The sequence below is a fragment of the Mobula hypostoma genome, chromosome 4 (assembly GCF_963921235.1).
Source record: "Mobula hypostoma chromosome 4, sMobHyp1.1, whole genome shotgun sequence".
Taxonomy (NCBI): domain Eukaryota; kingdom Metazoa; phylum Chordata; class Chondrichthyes; order Myliobatiformes; family Myliobatidae; genus Mobula; species Mobula hypostoma.
Window position 1 is genome coordinate 65,970,623 of NC_086100.1, and position 20,392 is coordinate 65,991,014.

The 20,392-nt window shown below is 40.8% G+C and overlaps 1 protein-coding gene across 1 annotated transcript in view; it reads left to right on the forward strand.

Annotated features, from left to right (window-relative positions):
- LOC134345360 (ephrin type-A receptor 4) overlaps window positions 1–20,392 on the forward strand; it is a 133,836-nt gene that overhangs the window by 43,740 nt on the left and 69,704 nt on the right. Inside the window, exon 4 of the mRNA XM_063045889.1 lies at window positions 19,283–19,438. Within this exon, the coding sequence (XP_062901959.1) occupies window positions 19,283–19,438 (156 nt within the window). The remainder of the gene's footprint in view (window positions 1–19,282; window positions 19,439–20,392) is intronic.

Sequence of the window (20,392 nt, forward strand, 5' to 3'; positions counted from 1 at the left end):
TTGCCTATGACAGCACTGTTGGTAGAATCTCAGATGGCAATGAAGAGGCTTACAAGAGTGAGATAGATCAGTTGGTTGAGTGCTGTCACAATAGCAACCTTGCAATAGGAACCGATTGTGGACCAGCAAGGGGACTTCAGGAGAACCCACACCGGCCCTCACTGAGGAATCAGTGGTAGAGAGGGTGTACAGTTGTCAACATCTCAAAAGGATTTATCCTGGGCACAGCATATTGATGCAATCACAGAGGAGAGTGCGCATGTCACAAAAGCCTCATGGAATTCCAAATCACAGGATCACAAGAGGCTGCAGAGGGTCGTAGACTCCGCATGCAAAACACTTTACACGATCGAGGACATCTTCAAATGGCCATGCTTCAAGAAGGTGGCATCCATCATTCAGAATGATCACAATCCAGTTTAGACTTCTTGTTATTGCCATCGGGGAAGAGGCACAGGAGCCTGAAGACCCACAATTAATGATTTAGGAACAGTTTCTTCCCCTCTGATGTCAAATTTCTGAATTGTTCTTGAACACTCCCTTGTTAGTCGATTATTTTCACTATTTCACTTTGCAATCTATACGTTTTTAATTCTTTGCACTGTACTGCTAGGGCAAAACAAAAAATTTCAAATCATATGTCAGCAATAACAAATTTGATTCTTACTCGTCACTTTCCACCAGTTTGTAAAGCCGACAGATAATTGTGATTCTAAAATTACAGAACTGAAAGCTTAAATTTTAGAATTGTTCAGATTAATTTTGAATTATGTATTAAAACTTTTTGCTGCTATCTGACTGCAAAAGGAAAAATCATATTTTAGTCCTATAAATAACTTTTAATGTGGCAGATCACAGTGTAATAAACTTTGCCATTTACGCCAACTGTCAGGAACTGTAGAGGAGACTTGGCCCAAACAGAACGGAAACCTCCCGTGCCTGCGGACAGAAAGACCAAAGAAAAGAGAGACATAAGATAAAAAGTGGTCATGTCTTATACATAAAAAGTGTCAGGGAATGACCAGGTTGGTTTGGCCTAGGTTTCATTGATTGACATCACTGCCACCAGGCCTTTACCATCAACATCATTGACTAGAAACTTAACCAGCTGAGCTAAATATAAATGTGGCTTTCTGACTTCCCATGTAAAGAGCACAAGTATTTGTCTGCTTAACGACTGCTCCATCAATATTCAGAAGATCAATATGTTCCAGGATAATTCCACTTGTTTGAAGGGCACTGCATTCACTCCAGCCAATATTGCCAACATTTCACTTATTAAAAAAAATTAGGAAGACGAATTCAGGTTTGCAACGTGACCGGGTCCATGAGAGATTTTTGACAGTTAGTAGAAATTTGACAACTATTACCACATTTCTAACCTTCCAGTCCCAGGGATCCCATTTCACCTGACTGTTCCTTAGTCTGCTGATGATAGCCAGAGGACGAATTCACTGAGCTGCAGAGGAGGGAGCAGAAGGACAATGCAGCCATGATTTTATGAGCCATTTAGAAGTATACTATCTCTGAGGCTGAAGTTCGAAGGATGATGGAATAATCTCACTTTCTCTTGATGAATAGAAAGAGAGAATACTCAAAAGAGATCAACACTAACCAGGAGAAATCACCCCCGACTGTGCATCTCTCCATTGCACACTTTAAGTAGCTACCCAAACAGCTCACTATCAAACAAACAGTGCACTTAGCTAAAGTGGTTAACTTTCTAAGTTCAAGTTAAAGTAGTAAATTTATTTATTATCAAAGTACATATATGTCACCATATACAGCCCTGAGGTTCATTTTCTTGTGGGCATACTCAATAAATCCATAGAATAATAAGCATAAGAGAATCGGTGAAAGACCACACCCATTTGGGCATTCAACCAGTGTGCAAAAGACAACAAACTGTGCAAATAACAGAAGAAATATATAATGATAATAATAATAATAATAATAAATATATAAGAAATAAATACTGAGAACATGAGTTGAAGAGTCCTTGAGCGCCAGTCCATTGGTTGTGGGAAAATTTCAATGATGAGGCAAGTGAAGCTGAGTGAAGTTATCCTTCTGATTCAAGAGCCCGATGGTTGAGGGGTAGTTACTGTTCCTGGACCTGGTGGTGTGAATCCTGAGGCTCCTATACCTTCTTCCTGATGATGGATACTGTTTTCATGTAGATGTGCTCAATAGTGGGGAGGGCTTTATCCATGATGGACTGGGCCATATACATAACTTTTTGAAGGATTTTCCACTCAAGGATATCGCTGTTTCTATATGAGGCTGTGATGGAGCCAGTCAGTATACTTTCCACTACACACCTATAGAAGTTTGTAGAAGTTTTAGATTCATGCTGAGTGTTAGCATACTCTAAGGATGTAGAGGCGCTGCTGCGCTTTCTTCGTAATTGTGTTCATGTGCTGGGCCCAGGACAGGCACTCCAAAATAATAACACCGATGAATTTAAAGTTACTGACCCTCTCCACCTCTGATCCCCCTGCAAGGAGAACTGCCTCATGGACTTCTGGTTTCCTTTTCCTAATGTAAATAATCAGCTCCTTGGGTGAGTGAGAGGTTGTTGTCATGGCACCATTCAGTCAGATTTTCAGTCTCCCTCCTATGTGCTGATTCGTCACCACCTGTGATTCAGCCTTTGACAGTGATGTCATCAGCAAACTTGAATATGGCATTAGAGCTATGCTTAGGCTCACAGTCATAAATGTGAAGCAAATAGATTAGGGGGCTGAGCACAGAGCCTTGTAGTGCACTGTGCTGATGGAGATCATTGAGGAGATATTGTTGCCAAACCAAACTGACTGGGGTCTGCAAGTGATGAAATTGAGGATCCAATTACACAAGGAGATATTGAGGCCAAGATCTAGCAGCTTATTGATTAGCTTTGAGGGGTTAATGGTCTCGAATGCTGAACTGTAGTCAATTAAAGAGCATTTTTGCTGTCCAGACCTATTCCAGGGTTGAGTAAAGTGCCAATGAGATGACATCTGCTGTGGACCTGTTGCTCTGGTAGGCAAATTGGAGCAGATTGAAGTTGCTTCTCAGGCAGGAGCTGATATTTTTCTTCACCATCCTCTCAAAACACTTCGTCACTATGGATACAAGTGTTCCTGGATGAATGTCGTTGAGGCAAGTAACCATGTTCTTCTTGGGCCTATAACTGAAGCCTGCTTGAAGCAGATGGATACCTCAGTGAACACTCCAGCCAGCTGATTAGCACATGTCTTTAGGACTTGTCCAGTTAGCCCATCTGGCTGAATGCTTTTTGGTTCACCCTCCTGAATGCAGCTCTCATGTCAACAGAGGCTGAAATCATTGGGGGCTGTGGGAGTTTGTGATAGTTCCTCCATGATTTGACAGTTAACGTGAGTATAGCAGGCATTGAGCTCATCTGGAAGCAAAGTCCTGCTGTCGTTTGATTTAACTTTATAAGAGGCAATAGAATATAAGTCCTGCCTTAATTGTCAAGTATCCTTCATTGATTCAAGTTTAGTAGTGAATTGCTACTTTGCCATGAGATAGGCTTTTTGGAGACCACACCTGGATCTCTTATAACTTTCTTGGTCAGCAGATTTGAATGCCTCTGAGGTAGCTCTCAACAGATTGGTGATCTCATTGTTCATCCAGAGCTTCTGAATGGGGAAGACTCTGAATGATTTCTGTGTGGACATACTCATCTACAACTGTTTTAATAAAGTCCATGATAATCATGGTGTATTCATTCAGATCCAGAGATGAGTCCTTGAACACAGCCCAGTCCACTGAATCAAACTAATCCTGTAGCCATTCCTCTGCCCCCTGCGACCACTCTTTGTTGTCCTAATCTCTGGAGCTTTGCTCTTTAGCTTCTGCCTGAGTGAAGGTAGGAGAGGGACAGCCAAGTGATCCAATTTACACAATGTGGACTGGGGATGGAACAGTAGGCATTTCTTATCATTAGTTTAGTGCGTTGAGCCCTCTGATGCTACAGGTTATATGCTGAAGGTAATTGGGCAGGACTTTCTTCAAACAAGTATGGTTGAAGTCCCCAACTATGATTTGAAAGGCTTCGGGTTGGACCATTTCTTGTTTGGAGACGGCATGATGCAGTATCTCCAAGCGCTTGATCACCATCGGCCACTGGTGGTATGTTAATTGCAGTCAGGATTGTGGAGCAGAACTCTTTAGGTAAATAGAACGGGTGGTACTTGACCGTTATGTGTTCAAGTTCGGGGGAATATGAGTTGGACCAAAACTACCACCACTGAAACACACACCTCCACATTTTGCCTTTTCCAAATCAGCAATTTGGTCCATATGGAAAATCCAGAAGCATTCTGGTTTGCTTGCTGTATTTGGCATGGTGGGAGAAGGCCTACTCTCTCTTAGACATAGAATACAGCATTCTCTCATTTCCCTCCGGTACAGCAATCTTGTCCATAAGTCCTCAGTTTTGTTCTCCAGTGACTGCACATTTACTAACATGATGCTTGGTAGAGGGGCCTCATCCTTCTGTGTTTTAGCCTGGCTTGTTCCCCCCACCCCACCCCCGCTTCGCTTTCGGCCATGTGATGAAACTTCATTCGCCTATGGGTGCCCTACTTGCCTGGTCTGTCAGGACTCTCAGACAATCATGAAATCTGTGAATCATTAAGATGGTTTAAAAGTACATTGCTTAGAGGGAAATCATTTGCTGCAGATTGCAGCGAGAATAATTCAAAAGAGGTACAGTTAAAACTATACGTAGAGGTATTGTCCGCAGCCTACAGAATGTCGCTGTGGTTCACCAGCAACATTGTGACATTGTGTTTTCTCAAGGTTTCTTCAACAGGTCCTCCCATACCTGGCACCTGTACCATCTAGAACTTCCTGATCTAGAAGAATGACGAATTTATGTGTCATACATAGGACCATCACTTTCTAATTCATCTTCAATTTACACACCATTCTAGCTTGAAAATATGTCATCATTTCATTGTGCACATTTGGGCCACACTTCTGGAACTTCCTACCTGACTACACTGCGGGAATACGATTGTGTTATAACTTTCTGAAGGCAATAAAGGTAGGCAGTAAATTCTGGATGTGACAGTGATAGCCACGTCTTATGAATAAGTAATTGTCAAGGAGTAAGAATGAATGTAACTCCTAATTCAGTTTGGCATGTAATTAATTGTGTAGATAAATGTGGAATGGACAGTCTTTTATGATTCCCTCTTTTGTGTAAAGACACTTACTTATTTTTCAGTTGGTAACATGATCCTGTTAGTGATACACTGTAGCCATACTCTACTACCCTTTCAAAGTATTTGGCTACAGTCAAGCCATTAGTAACATGGTGCCAAAATAGTTTCAGTAAATTAATCATGTAGTCAATAAAGAATTCACGTGAACTAGCAACATTAATACCTTTCTCATGTTAAAATATCTTCAGGTATATTTTTGTTTAAGATCTGATTTTTCCCAAAGAAGCTGTATTATTAAAGTTATGTAGAATTTCCAGATTAAGTACTTCCATTTTGTATACAGACACGATAATGACATTACAGATGCATTTAAGTAGGCACATGAACGTGCAGGGAATGGAAGGATAAGGATCATGTGCAGGCAGGTAGATTTAGTTTAGTTTGGCATCATGACTTAAGCATTGGGCTGAATTAGAAAGGTTGGGTACAGACCAAAATGAGGTGGTGAGATCCAGGCCCCAGAACGTATCATAGCAATAGAACCTGATGTTTGGATGATGATATAAGCACCAGGACAGATTGAGAAGGTGAGGTTGTTGAGAGCTTGCTTCCAGGGATGAGATGGTATACCTCGCCGCTCCGTGATACTTACTCTGCTCTGTGCTGAACTGAGGGTCTGTGGATGAACTGCCTTTCATGGACTTCAGTTCTGAGCACTCTTTGCTTGCTTTTATTGTTTGCACAATCTGTTTTTTTTCTCTCTCTGCACATTGGGTGTTTGATGGTCTTTTTTTCTGTGGATTCTTTTGGGATTCTTTATTTTGTGGCTGCCTGTAAGGACAGAATTTCAAGGCTGTATAATATATATGAACTTTGAAAATAAATGTACTTTGAACTTGAATGGCAGAAACTTTTTGGAGCTAAGGGCTATTTACAAAAGCACAAACAATGCATAAGTGAATTCAAAATAGAGAGCTGTGTGTAGTTGGGGAACAAGCTGGAGATGTTTAATAATATTAATGGTGATGTGCCAACTGAAGCAGATCCCAATAGAAGTGTTTTAATGGAATTGAATATAACCTACTGGAATCCAGTCAAGCATTTTGAAATTCTTCCGTGATGTACCTTACATGGAAGAAATGTAAGTGTGGAGGAATTTTACTTGTAGATTTCATGGTATTTTATCATCTCCAAAGCAGATGTCAATTTCACATCTTGGATAAGGCAAAACAGCTAGTTGTATATTGTGAAGGGTAGTGTTCTGGGAAGATTAATGAACTCTAAAAAGCAGATAGAGTTGTTATAGTCAGGCAAGTATAAATCAAAAGATTATCATCTGATTGGAATTTACCTGCTGGCAATGTTGGCTAAAGGCCCATTCCCAGGGAGTATCTTTAGAACTATGAAAACCTGGCAAAATACTATCTATACAGTATATCCATATTTAGCCTTAAAGTGAACAATCAAAACACTTCACAGCTATCAGTTACGAATAACTTATAACAGGAACATAAAAGCACTTAAAATGTTCTACTACATCATTTTGCAATACTGGAGTTTCTCTAAATGACCTTCTGAAGAGAGAATGTAACACATTTTTACCTTTGGAAGTGTGTGGAAGTCTTCCTCTAAGCGATCTGAGTTTATCTGATTTCAATGTGGTGATTGATCTGTAACCACCATATAACTGATATTTTTGGCATAGGTCGGTACTAGTCTCACTCAAAAATGACCCAAGGATGCCATTGGAAACTACACACAGTGCAAAAGATGGTGGATACCTGGAGTTAACGTCAAAGAGCGCTGTTGCGTAGATTAGCAGAGTTAATGTACATTCTGAAGGATTATCTAATATTGACATTTGTTGAACAAAGTTCCTCAATACAGATATCCCTCAACTAATAGTTATAAATTTCATTCACAGAAACTCCAGGTAATTTTTTCACCTTAAAACTTTAAATGTCCACTAATTTAAAAAATCTTCCATTTGGTTTGTAAATGAATGAAGCATTTATTGAAACTTAATATTGTCATCTTATGTTCAGCTTTCCCGCAACACATCTTCAGCTTAATTTGATTACAATCAGCATTTTACAGAAAAGGTTCTTAAGGATGACTAACTTAATGTAAGTTAATTATAATGAATAAAATTGCAAGCAACATTGCATTGAATTTATGTTTAATGAAAAATTAGTCTCAAGTTACTCTATGGTATATAATCATTTCAGAATTGCAGCTGTTCAGAATTACATGAAATTCCTTCTTTCAATACTGTGCTCACTAGCTATAGTTTTGTGTTTTTGAGCTGAAAATGAGATTACAAATCCAGTTAAGAATGAGAATACCAATAAAAAAAACAATCCCAGTGCTTGATTCTGCAGAGACAGACATTGTCCTATATTTAACACAACTGCTGATGATTCTTGTTTAGATTAGTCACAACACAGGGAATTTTAAGATGATTGAGTTTGCTAAAAATTATTTTAAGAGCTTTTATTAGTTGAGTTCCACCTGATTTTCTGGGGGTGGATTTTTTTTCGATGCAGCATTCTTTAAGTGATTCTGCTTAAGAATTTACATGCACAAAACCTTCCTAATTTGGATGCAGTTGCTCTCTGCCTACATACTTTGCTATCTAAACATACTTAAAATCATTCTTATTAATAAATCTATGCTGGATGGTTACAGAGCTGATTTATCAATCCCACTATGATTAATAGCAACTTTTAACAGAAAATATAGACAGTATGGTTATATTGCAAATAAAGTGAGCATTTTGATTTAAGGCCTAAATTAAATGTTTCCCACTGTTTGTTGGATGTTAATTTATTGTTGCTCACTTCATTCAAAAAGTTATCAAATGCCCAAAAATCTATTATGCAAGTATCAAACACTGTGTATTTTAATGCAGAGTCATACTGAGTAACTAATACTATTCTGGTGTTTAATTTTTTTGTGAGGATAGAGGATGAAAACATATTTAACCTTCCTGTTGAAATACACTGATTCCAACAATATTCAGAAAGAGAGTGCCTTATTTACTATTCCTTAAGCCTTTCGCCATTTACCCTTTCAAATTTAAAAATGGCATAGTTCAACAAGAGATTCTGCAGATGCTGGAGCAACTCAGCAGGATCGACAGCATCTTTGGAGAGGAATAAACTGTTTCAGGCCAAGCCTCAACATCAGGTTTGGAAAAGAAGGGGGAGGGGGCCAGAATAAGAAGGTAGGGGTGGGGAGGGAGAGGATATATCTGATATACAAGCTGGCAGGTGATAAGTGAAACCAGATAAGGGGGAAGGAGGCTGGATGGGAGTGAGGGGTGAAGTGAAAAGCTGACAATGGACCATGGAAGAGAGTGAAAGGGGTAGGGCACCAGAGGAGGGCAATTGACAGGTGAGGAGAAGAAAAGTGGTAAAATGGGTACCAGAATGAGGAATGGAAAATAAGAGAAGAGGGAAAGGGGAGATACTTCCAGAAGTTAAAGAAATTGATGTTCAGGGCATTATGTTGGAGGCTTTATAACTGAGTATGAGGTGTTGCTCCTCCAGCCTGAGTGAGATCTCATTATGGCAGTAGCGGAGGTTATGCATTGAGCTACTGAGCTCCAACCATCACAAAGGGCAGGATTTCCTGGTGGCCACCCATTTCAATTTGACTTTCCGTTCCCATGTTGGTCCATGGCCTTGTCCTACTGCCACAAGGAGACCCCACTCAGGTTGGAGGAGCAACACCTTATGTTTCATCTGGGTAGTCTTCAACCAGATGGCAGGAAATTTCTCTCCTTTTCCATTCCCCATACTGGCTCCCCTCTCCCATTTCTTCTCATCATCTGCCCATCACCCCCAGCCCCTTCTGCTGCCCCTCCTCCTTCCCTTTCTCCTGTAGTCTGCTGTTTTCTCCTATCAGATTCATTCTTCTTCAGCCCTTCCACCTATCACCTCCCAGCTTCTTATCTCATTCACCCTACCCACCCTCCTACATTACCCACCCCCCCCAAATTGTTTTCACCTATTACCAGCCATCTTGTATTCCTTCCCCTCCCGTCCACTTCCTTATTCTGGCTTCTTTTCCCTTTCTTCCCAGTTCTGATGAAGGGTCTCAGCCCGAAAGATTGAGTGTTTATTCCTTTGCATAGGTGCTGCCTGACCTGCTGAGTGCCTCCAGTACTTTGTGTGTGTACTTCAACATCAGTTCTGTTCTGTTAATGTATCTGTGCACATGTGTGAATCTAATTTAAAAGTTGCATTTGCTGCACTCCAGTGATGAATCCCACAAGTTTTTAAAGGATTTATGGCCAGAGACTGATAGCAGTGTCAACTGAATCATTGAATAATAATTACTCTTATTTTAATAATCCAGCTATGCCACTTGGGTCGATTGCAGCTGTTTTCTGAATTTGGGAGTTAATTGGCTTTTTAAAGATCACTGAAGCTTAAAAGATCAGAGGTAATCCCAAACAGTTCAGTCAACTCTTCAAGATATGTATCTATACTTCCTTTGCTTATCACAATTTTCATTGTTCCAGGAGACATGTAAAAGATTCTCCTGTCACATATGTGAGATCCAGGAGAGTGATATATTAAAGCACAGCAGTTGCTAATGGGTAGTATTTCATGATGCAGTTACCACTTGAATATCTGTTAATTTTTGTTTTGCAAAGGTGCCAAGGCAGGGAGATCTGTTTAAGTAATAAAAGATATTCCTGCTTCTTAACTTAACCTGATGAGTGCTTTGATGAGCTGTGATGAAGTGTTTTGAGATACTGGTGATGAAACACATCAACACCTGCCTGAGAAGCAACTTAGATCCACTCCACTTTGCTTACCAGATCAGATGCCATCTCACTGGCTCTCCCATGGGAAGATAGCTTGGAAGAGGCCTTTGAAAGGAAGCTCTCCAAGTACGCAGGACTGGTCAGCAACTGTCAGCAGGCTGGATGGAGAGCGAGGTGTCTCCCAGTGGAGGTTGGTTGTAGGGGATTCATAGCCCGTTCTTTAGTTAGAGCCTTCAGCATTTTGGGCATTGAGGGAGAAAGGAAGAGGAGAGCCATCCGCAGTACCACCAATGTGGCAGAGAGGGCCTCAAGATGGCTGTGGCTCAAAAGAGTGGGAGCCATGGAGTCATAAGTAGCTAGCCATCTGGACATAAGTTGGGGTCTGATCAGTCCCAAGCAGCCGCTCTCCCCCGGATTCGGACACGTGCCTGTGAGCAGCCGTTAGCAAGATGAGTTCTAAGGTATTGGAAAAGCCTGAAAGAGCTCGTAAGGGTGTTACACTTAGCGTAAAACTAGACATAAGTAAGGACATAGTGAGTTTGACTTGTGGAAGCTGACGAAGATAATGTTGAAGAGGTTTTGGCATCCCATGACCAAGAACTGATAAATGAAGAGCTGATGCAATTGGAAGAGGAAAGGATAACAATCAAAACCGAATGCTGTAGCGAACCGACCGAAAGTGAAGTCGTCCAGGAACTGAACGTCAGGCAACTACATGAGATTTTCGCTGCAATGATAAAGTACGACTTTAATTTCGAAAGAGTATGTCAGTTTAGGGCATATTTGCTGGATGGTTTGAGTGCTTACAAAGAACTGTATGATAGAAAAATGTGCGAGGCTCAGCAGTCAAGCAAGCTTTCCACATCAGCCACAGCAGATGACGAACCTCAACCTTCGACATCGAGGCAGGCAGACATAGAAGAAGATGGCCTGCCTACCCTCATGGAAGCAGACAACGAGATGACACCCCGGTGTCCCACCACCCCAGTAGTTCCAACCCCCGGGCCGCGGACAGATACCGATTCGTGGAGAATGCAGCGGTAGCCGGGAGGCACGCAGCACATCTTTAAGAAAAAAGCCGAATTAAACAAGCTGATTAATTACGCAAACAAGAGGAATTCTGCAGATGCTGGAAATTCAAGCAACACACATCAAAGTTGCTGGTGAACGCAGCAGGCCAGGCAGCATCTCTAGGAAGAGGTACAATCGACGTTTCAGGCTGAGACCCTTCATCAGGACTAACTGAAGGAAGAGTGAGTAAGGGATTTGAAAGTTGGAGGGGGAGGGGGAGATCCAAAATGATAGGAGAAGACAGGAGGGGGAGGGGTAGAGCCAAGAGCTGGACAGGTGATTGGCAAAGGGGATACGAGAGGATCATGGGACAGGAGGTCCGGGAAGAAGGAAAAGGTGGGGGGGGAACCCAGAGGATGGGCAAGGGGTATAGTCAGAGGGACAGAGGGAGAAAAAGAAGAGTGACAGAAGGAATATGTGTATAAAAATAAATAATGGATGGGGTACGAGGGGGATGTGGGGCATTAGCGGAAGTTAGAGAAGTCAGTGTTCATGCCATCAGGTTGGAGGCTACCCAGACGGAATATAAGGTGTTGTTCCACCAACCTGAGTGTGGCTTCATCTTTACAGTAGAGGAGGCCGTAGATAGACATGTCAGAATGGGAATGGGATGAGGAATTAAAATGTGTGGCCTCTGGGAGATCCTGCTTTCTCTGGCGGACAGAGCGTAGGTGTTCAGCAAAACGGTCTCCCAGTCTGCGTCGGGTCTCGCCAATATATAGAAGGCCACATCAGGAGCACCGGACGCAGTATATCAGACTGGGAGACCGTTTTGCTGAACACCTACGCTCTGTCCGCCAGAGAAAGCAGGATCTCCCGGTGGCCACACATTTTAATTCCTCATCCCATTCCCATTCTGACATGTCTATCTACGGCCTCCTCTACTGTAAAGATGAAGCCACACTCAGGTTGGTGGAACAACACCTTATATTCCGTCTGGGTAGCCTCCAACCTGATGGCATGAACATTGACTTCTCTAACTTCCGCTAGTGCCCCACCTCCCCCGGTACCCCATCCGTTATTTATTTTTATACACACATTCTTTCTCTCACTCACCTTTTTCTCCCTCTGTCCCTCTGACTATACCGCTTGCCCATCCTCTGGGTTCCCCGCGCCCCCCCCCGTTGTCTTTCTCCCTGGGCCTCCTGTCCCATGATCCTCTCATATCCCCTTTGCCAATCACCTGTCCAGCTCTTGGCTCCATCCCTCCCCCTCCTGTCTTCTCCTATCATTTTGGATCTCCCCCTCCCCCTCCCACTTTCCAATCTCTTACTCACTCTTCCTTCAGTTAGTCCTGACGAAGGGTCTCGGCCTGAAACGTCGACTGTACCTCTTCCTAGAGAAGCTAATTAATTAGGTGCTGCCTGGCACGTAAATGTCGGCCCAGATCAGAGACGATTGCCGATTGTGTCGCCTCTAATCTGGGCCGACATTTACGTGCCGGGCGGCACCTAATTAATTAGTTTTTTTGTTTCGGCTTTTTTCTTAAAGACTTGCTGGGTGCGTCCCAGCTACCGCTTGTACCCCTGCATGCTTCGTGGATTGGTATCGTGTCGGCGACCCAGAGGGTGGGGGCCACTGCACCACCCTAACCTCCGACGACTCAGCCTAACACACCGTCATCAGTGTGCTCGGCACTTTCCCAATTCCGGTAAGTGATACTACACGGTACATACATTATTTCTACTTTATATCGGCTGTGTATTTTTACATGTTATTTAGTATGATTTGGCAGCTTCGTAGCTTAAAGGTTACTGGAGAGCGCTTGCGCCGTGTTTTTGCCGAGAGCGCTTACATGAGATTTTTGCTACGGAGAACAGTGCAGGCAATTATTGTGGAAAAGCATTTCTACTTTATATAGGCTGTGTTTTCATCATATCATTCCTGCTTTTACTATATGTTACTGTTATTTTGGGTTTTATGTGTTATTTGGCATGAATTGGTAGGTTATTTTTGGGTCTGCGAACGCTCACAGATTTTTCCCATATAAATAAATGGTAATTGCTTCTCGTTTTACGACATTTCGGCTTACGAACCGTTTCATAGGAACGCTGTACCTTCGGATGGCGGGGGAAACCCATATTTGGACAGTTTATTTGTTTTGCGCACAGGTCGTATGCCCAAGTTGGTGCAGCCTTTCATTGATTCTATTATGGATGTATTGAGTATGCCCACGAGAAAATAAATCTCAGGTTGTGTATGGTGACATATATATACTTAGATAATGAATTTACTTTGAACTTTGAATTTTAAATGAGAGGCTACAACAGACATTTGCACTGATGGCCAGCTTCTATATATGCAGCATGCGCATACTTTTATGATTTGTTTCCAACATTTTGCGCATTAAACACAAAGAGTGCCTACTCAGATATATCTTCACGTTTAATCTTTCCTGTTTTTCCTTCTTCTGAAAAAAAAATGAGTATCTGGTAGTACTCTGCTTACTTATTATTTTTTATTTTGCAGTACATTGCGGAGTAGGCCCTTCTGACCCTTCTCACCGCGCTGCCCCAACAACCCCAAACAAACCCGATTGACCCTAACCTGATCATGGGACAACTTACAATAACCGATAAACCTACCAACCAGTACATCTTTGGACTGTGGAGGAAACCAGAGGACCTTGGGGAAAATCCACACGTTCCACAGGGCGGATGTACGGAGACTCCTTTAAGGGATTGCTGTAGTCGCTGGAATTGAACTCCAAACTCCAGAACACCCCGAGTTATAATAGCGTTGTGCTAACCGCTATGCTACCATAGCACCCATATGATTGTTGTCACATGTACCAAGATACAGTGAAAAGCTTGTCTTGCATACTACTTATACAGATGCATGGAGGACGTAGGCTTTGTACTATTGCTTGGATTCACTAAAGGCCACATGAGTTTCCTAGCATTGGACCAAGTTCCACAGTACTTACCTGCTTTATTGGGCAATTCTTCCTCATCACTAGAATAACACATTCAAACCTCCAGATTGCCACCCCCTCCAACTTGTTGCTCGTCACAATTTCCCCCTTTCCAAACCTTTACGCAATCCGCTGAATGCCAGCCCATTGATACTGTGCCCCCAGCAAACTATCAACCTTAGCATTCAATCCCCTCCATCTCCACCACACCAAGCATAGTCTCACCTGTGATACCTCCTGGCAGATCACAAAGCTTCACTCCAATGCCCCCACAAATGTTTTTCTGTCCTTCCCACTCCCAGTTCCAACACTCACCACACTCCATCCGTGCTACCCAGAAATGTTCTACCCAAAGGGTACCCAAGTCCAATTAGGGTCTAATTCAATGATTCTCTGATGAGTGCACTGGAATTTCGAGGCTAGTATGTCCCCTGGTCTTAGCTACTTCCACAGTATTGTATTGAAACAGTTCGGGTCACCCCACTACGGGAAAGATGTGGAAACTATAGAAAGGGTGCAGAGGAGATTTACAAGGATGTTGCCTTGTAAATTGGAGAGCATGCCTTATGAGAATAGGCTGAGCGAACTCGGCCTTTTTTCCTTGGGGTGATGGAGGATGAGAGGTGACCTGATAGAGGTGTATAAGATGATGAGAGGCATTGATCGTGTGGATAGTCAGAGGCTTTTTCCCAGGGCTGAAAGGGCTGTAGGTCTTCTATGTTTCTGTGAAAGCTCAGCTAGAATTTCAGAAATTATCTGTCAGAATGGGAGAAGAAATTTAGCTTGTAAATTCTTTTTGCTACATTGATTCTTCCTGATTCTCTCCTATCCTAAAGCTTTTAAGATTTCCCCATTATATGTGAAATGACTGAGAGAGAGAGGCAACTCGATGTTTACAGAGCTGTGCTACTTATTTCCTCATTATATCCCAAGAATGACATAAGTTAACAGCATATAACAAAGAGGCAGTTTGAACAGCATTGTGGCCTTCATGACTTAGTACTGTGATCAATGCAGCTGAATAGTGAAATGGTGTTTGCTGACTGGGTCAGGTAGTGGTTACATAATGATGAGAGCAATGCTTACTTAATGCTTGCAACAATCTTCATTAGTAGGTTTATCAATTGTAATTGTCAGCTAATAAAAAAACAAAACTAAATTAATATACAATTAAAACAGTTAAAAATATGGGTTGAACAGCCACATCATGCTCAGGAGACCCACTTATAGTTCTTGCACAAAATGAAGAGCTGTTAAATGTAGTGGATAACAAATTAACCTTGTCTCTTACAGTTTAACCCTTGGACAGTCTTTCTAAGGGAGTATAGTTCCCTGACTATGTTGCAATTAGTTGTAGTTTATGCTATAGTTTTTTTTTGGATTGAGTCTTTTGCTTTAAAGGAGAGTGAGTTATGATAGAACAAATGTTAGAAAGTTAAAGGACAGAGTAATAGTGCATGGGAGCAAAGTGAGTAATAATGAACAGAATCTGCAATGAAGGAACAGTGCGTGTATATGGGAAAGTATACTATATGTTCAAGAGTGCTGGCTGCTTGTCTTTTGATGGATCTGCTATGGAGAGGGAAAGATCTACCACTGGGCCTGGAGATTGTTGCCCAGGTTTTCTGCGTTTTGAATGTGGACTTGGACAATAGACTATTTTGTTCAATCTTACAGTTTTTTAATGTTTTTTCCCCAATCTTTCGTGTTTGTATTATGTGGTGAGAGGGATTTGGGGGTCAACGTGCTCATTCCATTTTGTTCATTTTTTGTGTGGGAGGAGGAGGGATTTGGGAGTTGATGTGCCTGCTCCGTTTTTGTTCATTTTTTGTGCAGGGAGAGGGGATTTGGGGGGCTATGATCTTGCTGCCTTGCTTTTCTTTCTTGGTTTCATGGCTTCCCTTTGAGCCTTTGAAGTACAGTTGACTATACAATTGACAAGAGTGAAACTTCTTTATCTGAGCAAAAGATTATTACTAACAAGATGGATGAACTAATAGTACACACAGAAATAAATCCTATGACATAAAAGCTATATTTGAATCAGGGTTATTATCACCGACATGCGTCGTGAAATTTGTTAACTTAGAAGCAGCAGTACAATGCAATTCATAATATAAAAGAAGAAGAAGAAAAAAAAAATTAAAAAAAAAAATAAGTAAATCAATTTACAGTATAGGTATATTGACTAGATTAAAGTCATACAAAAAACAGAAATAATTATATATTTAAAAAGTGAGGTATTCATGAGTTCATATAGAGTAATGTGACCAAATTGTCCAGGAAATGTAATTTTTAGAAGTCAAATGTAAAATGAAGAGGATGAACTGTGATAACAAAGCCTGGGGTTTGATATTTATTCCAACAAGAAAATGAACTGCAAAGTAGTAAATGCTAATGAATACATATTTTGATAATAAATTTAATTTGAACTTTAAACTCAAATGCAGCAGACTGAAAGTTAATCTCACGGAAACAAATACATTCCTTACCTGATTTAACAAGGGATTATTGATTGTTCCCTTATTTGGGATGTCTATAACCTGGGGTCACAGTCTCAATATATGAGGTTAGTCATTCAGAATTAAAATAAAAAGAAATTTCTTTACCTGGAGGTTAACAAATCTTTTGAATTCTCTTCTCAAGCAGGCTGAGGAGGTTCAGTCTCTAAGTACACGTCAAGGCAGAGATGAATAAATATCCAAAAGATTATACAAGAAAATTGAGAGAAATGGTGTTAGTGCAGAAAAGTGACTCTGAGGTAAAAGGTCAGCATTTAGGTAGCAGATCATCGCCTATTCCTTCAGCTTCTATCCCTTATACTCTTACATTAAATATGCAAATGGAGCACGAAAGGAAGTAACATGGTGACATCATCATACTTGTGTCATGAGTACAAGTTTGCTGTTGTTATTCTGTGTTAAAGTGTATGCCTAAATTTTATTAATTCTACTTTTTCCTGGAGATTTTACACATTGAACTTATCAGTGCTATCAGACTGGCTCAGATTCCATCTCTAGTGGCCACTTTATTAGGTACAGTAGGTAACTAATAGTAGACATTAGTGTATTTCTGTATGTTTGTTGTCTTCTGCTGCTGTAGCCCATCCCCCTCAAGGTTCGATGTGTTGTGTGTTCAGAGGTGCTCCTCTGCACACCACTGTTGTAACACAAGGTTATTTGAGTTATTGTCGCTTTCCTGTCGGCTTGAACCATTCTGGTCATTCTCCTCTGACCTCTCTCATTATCAAGGTGTTTTGCCCCAAAGCTGCTGCTCATTGGATGCTATTTTGTCTTCTGCAACATTCTCTGTAAACTCTAGAGATCTGGGTGAAAATTCCAGGAACTCAGCGGTTTCTGAGATACTCAAACCACCCCATCTAGCACCAACAATCATTCCATATTCAGTCAGTTAGATCACATTTCCTCCCTGTTTCTGATGTTTGGTCTGAGCAGCAATTGAACCTCTTAGCCATGTTTGCATTCTTTCATGCATTGAATTGCAGCCATATGTTTGGTTAATAGGATATTTATCATTTGCGAGCAAGTGTGTGGATGTGTGTGGGTAAAGTGGCCACAGAGTGTAAGTTTGTTCAAACGTTTTGGGGGGATGGCAACTGCCATATTTGGTGTAGAGCTCAGCTGCGCAAAAAAGTCCTTGTTTAAAGGTCATATTCTACTGAGGAAGCTGATTCTGGGTAGGTTGTGATGTTGCATGGCAAATTAGTCTCAATGCTTTTGTCTCAAATTATCACCTAATTCTGATAATTTTCTAAAACAGAGAGCAGGTGTAAATATCTGGTCAAATTTTTCTCCTACAGCTTTCATATTCATGTAGCCCATCTGCTTACAGATATTACAGCAGTTCTTCATGCAATTTTAATGATTTGAATAAAGTGCCTCCCAAATTTTTCCCACTTCTATTGCCCCATGGAAGTCAGAATATTTTTATTTCCAGTACTGCCCAGTTTATGGAATATTTCTATGCCTTGCAATTTGACTGGTCTCTTCCCTGATTTTATTAGATGCTGGCAGTAAGACAAACTGTGTGGATTTTCCCCTTTGACTTGAAATGGAAATGAAAGAAGTATTGCTGAATAAATGTACTAGTTTGAAGTTTAATTTTTTTCTTTGTTTCGGAGCTTTCTTGGTATTTAAAATTGAAAATGCAAAGACTACATTGCAACCTGTGAACAGCTCTGAGGAACCAATAGACCCTCAACACTCACAGTTCACAGATGTTTACTGATCTGTTCTGCTTTTCCAGCATTTTCTATTTCAGTTCCCAGCATTTGCAGTCTGGTCACTCTTTTCTAATGATATAAGAAATGCTTCAGTCAGAATTTGAAGGCATTGGTGAATAAAAACATTCCTTTTAATTTTGGTTTAAGTTTGGCTATGGGAGGAAATTATTAAAGTTCATCTGAAGTTTGTCTAGTCAAAATAGTTTGGCAGTAGGATTCAATTAGTAAAGAGGTTACATGGGAGATTTCATTGTATCAAGTTACATGTCTGCATTATTTTCTTGAGAACCAACCAAATGAGTGATGAGGAATGCATGAGCAAATGTGACTATAGGAATGCAATACAGCTGTTAAAATTAGGGCTTGAAATGGTGAATGCTAATAGGAGAATGTGTTTCACACTTTCCACTTGTTTAATCTGACACTTTTCTTCATGCACTTGAGATATAATATTTGCTTTAGGGATTGTGTCTGATGTTGAGGGGAAGCTTTGACCCTTATACATTATCCTCTGCTGTGGTTCATGATTTTGTGTCAGCAAATCCTGAAGTTGCCAACTAACCTACAGTCAAAAGCATCTTACAACCTTGTACAATAATGCTGGCCCCATAAATCTTAGACACCTCAGTAAGGGATTTGAAACTGGGTTTAGGTGGATTGATAGTTTTGGTTAATCTATATATGTACCATCAGAAGAAGTTTATCCTATCAATTAAAACCCTTGATAATTTTTTATCCATCACTGAGGATAAGCAACCATAAAGAATGAGTTTATAATGTCTGGGTGACGTGTGTTTTAACTCTCCTTTTTCACATATTCAAATCTCTGCCAAGGTTCAAAAGAAATATTGCTTAGCTACAAAAAAAACTGATGGCATTCAGAGCAGCAGAACTATTAAATCTGAGACACAAAAACTAATGGCATGTAAATGTTTTGCATTCCTTCTCTTCACCCCTCTGGTTATTTACACTAACACTCCATTTCTCTTCTATTAAAAATCAAGTGTTATCCTACTGTGAGAACTTCAAAAATGTCACTGGAGTGTTCATATAAAGTTATATAAATAATGCAATAAAACTTCCACTCTTTCTTCCAGCTTGTAAAATTGGATATTACAAGGCCTTGTCAACAGATCCAGGCTGCACAAAGTGTCCACCACACAGCTATTCCACTCACGAAGCTTCTACCTCCTGCATCTGTGAAAGGGGCTACTTCAGAGCTGAAAATGATCCCTTATCCATGCCTTGTACAAGTAAGTTTCATGTTTGATTTGCAATTTGCCCAAAGAGTTTGTATTCTGAAATGGTTGTTGATCACCTTTTCTGCCCAAAACAAAGCGATTTGGGGCAGTACCAAGCTAATATTGATGAAATTTAAATCTGACAAGATTGTCATCACTAGGAAAACAAAATGAATGCCAATATACTTAACACAATTTTACAGTAAAAGTAGTGTGTTTGTGCATCAGCACTATATCGTCTGATAACGTAATGAGAAAACCCCTGATTAGTTATAGAATAAAGAACCACTGAAGATGACAGAGATCACATGGACATAGAAGGGTTTACAAGAGGATTTTTTAAAGTGTGACAGAACTGTCAAAACATAGGAGTTTCAGACTTCAGGGCCACCATAGAAGTTAACTATTTCTCAGGATTTTGTGGTTTTTCAAAATCATTTTTACTGGGATTTATTCGTACTTTAGTTATGCTGCATTCATGGCTAAAGTAGAACTCGCCTGTTTATAGAGTAATGCAGCATGGAAATAGGCCCTTTGGCAAATTTACCCACGTTGACCAAGCCCATCAAAGGTTGTTCCATTTGCTTGCCTTTTGCCCATATCCCTCTGATCATTTCCTATCCATGTTCCTGTTCAGTGTTGTTATTGTACCTGCGTCCACCACTTCCTGTGGCAGGTCGCTCCATGTACAATCCACCCTCTTTGTGAAGAAGTTGCCCTTTGAGTCCCTTTTAAATCTTTTCTCCTCTCAACTGAAACCTATGTTCTCAATTTCTTGGTTCCTTTTCCCCGGGGGGAGAAAAGACTGTACACATTCATGCTGTCTGTGTCTCTCAAGATTTTATACACCTCGATGTGGTCTCCTATGTTGCAAGGAATAATCTCTCCCAATCTCTCCCTATAGCTCAAGCCCCTAGGGCAACATTCTCTTGGATGTTCTTTGCACCTTTTCCAGCTTAATAATAA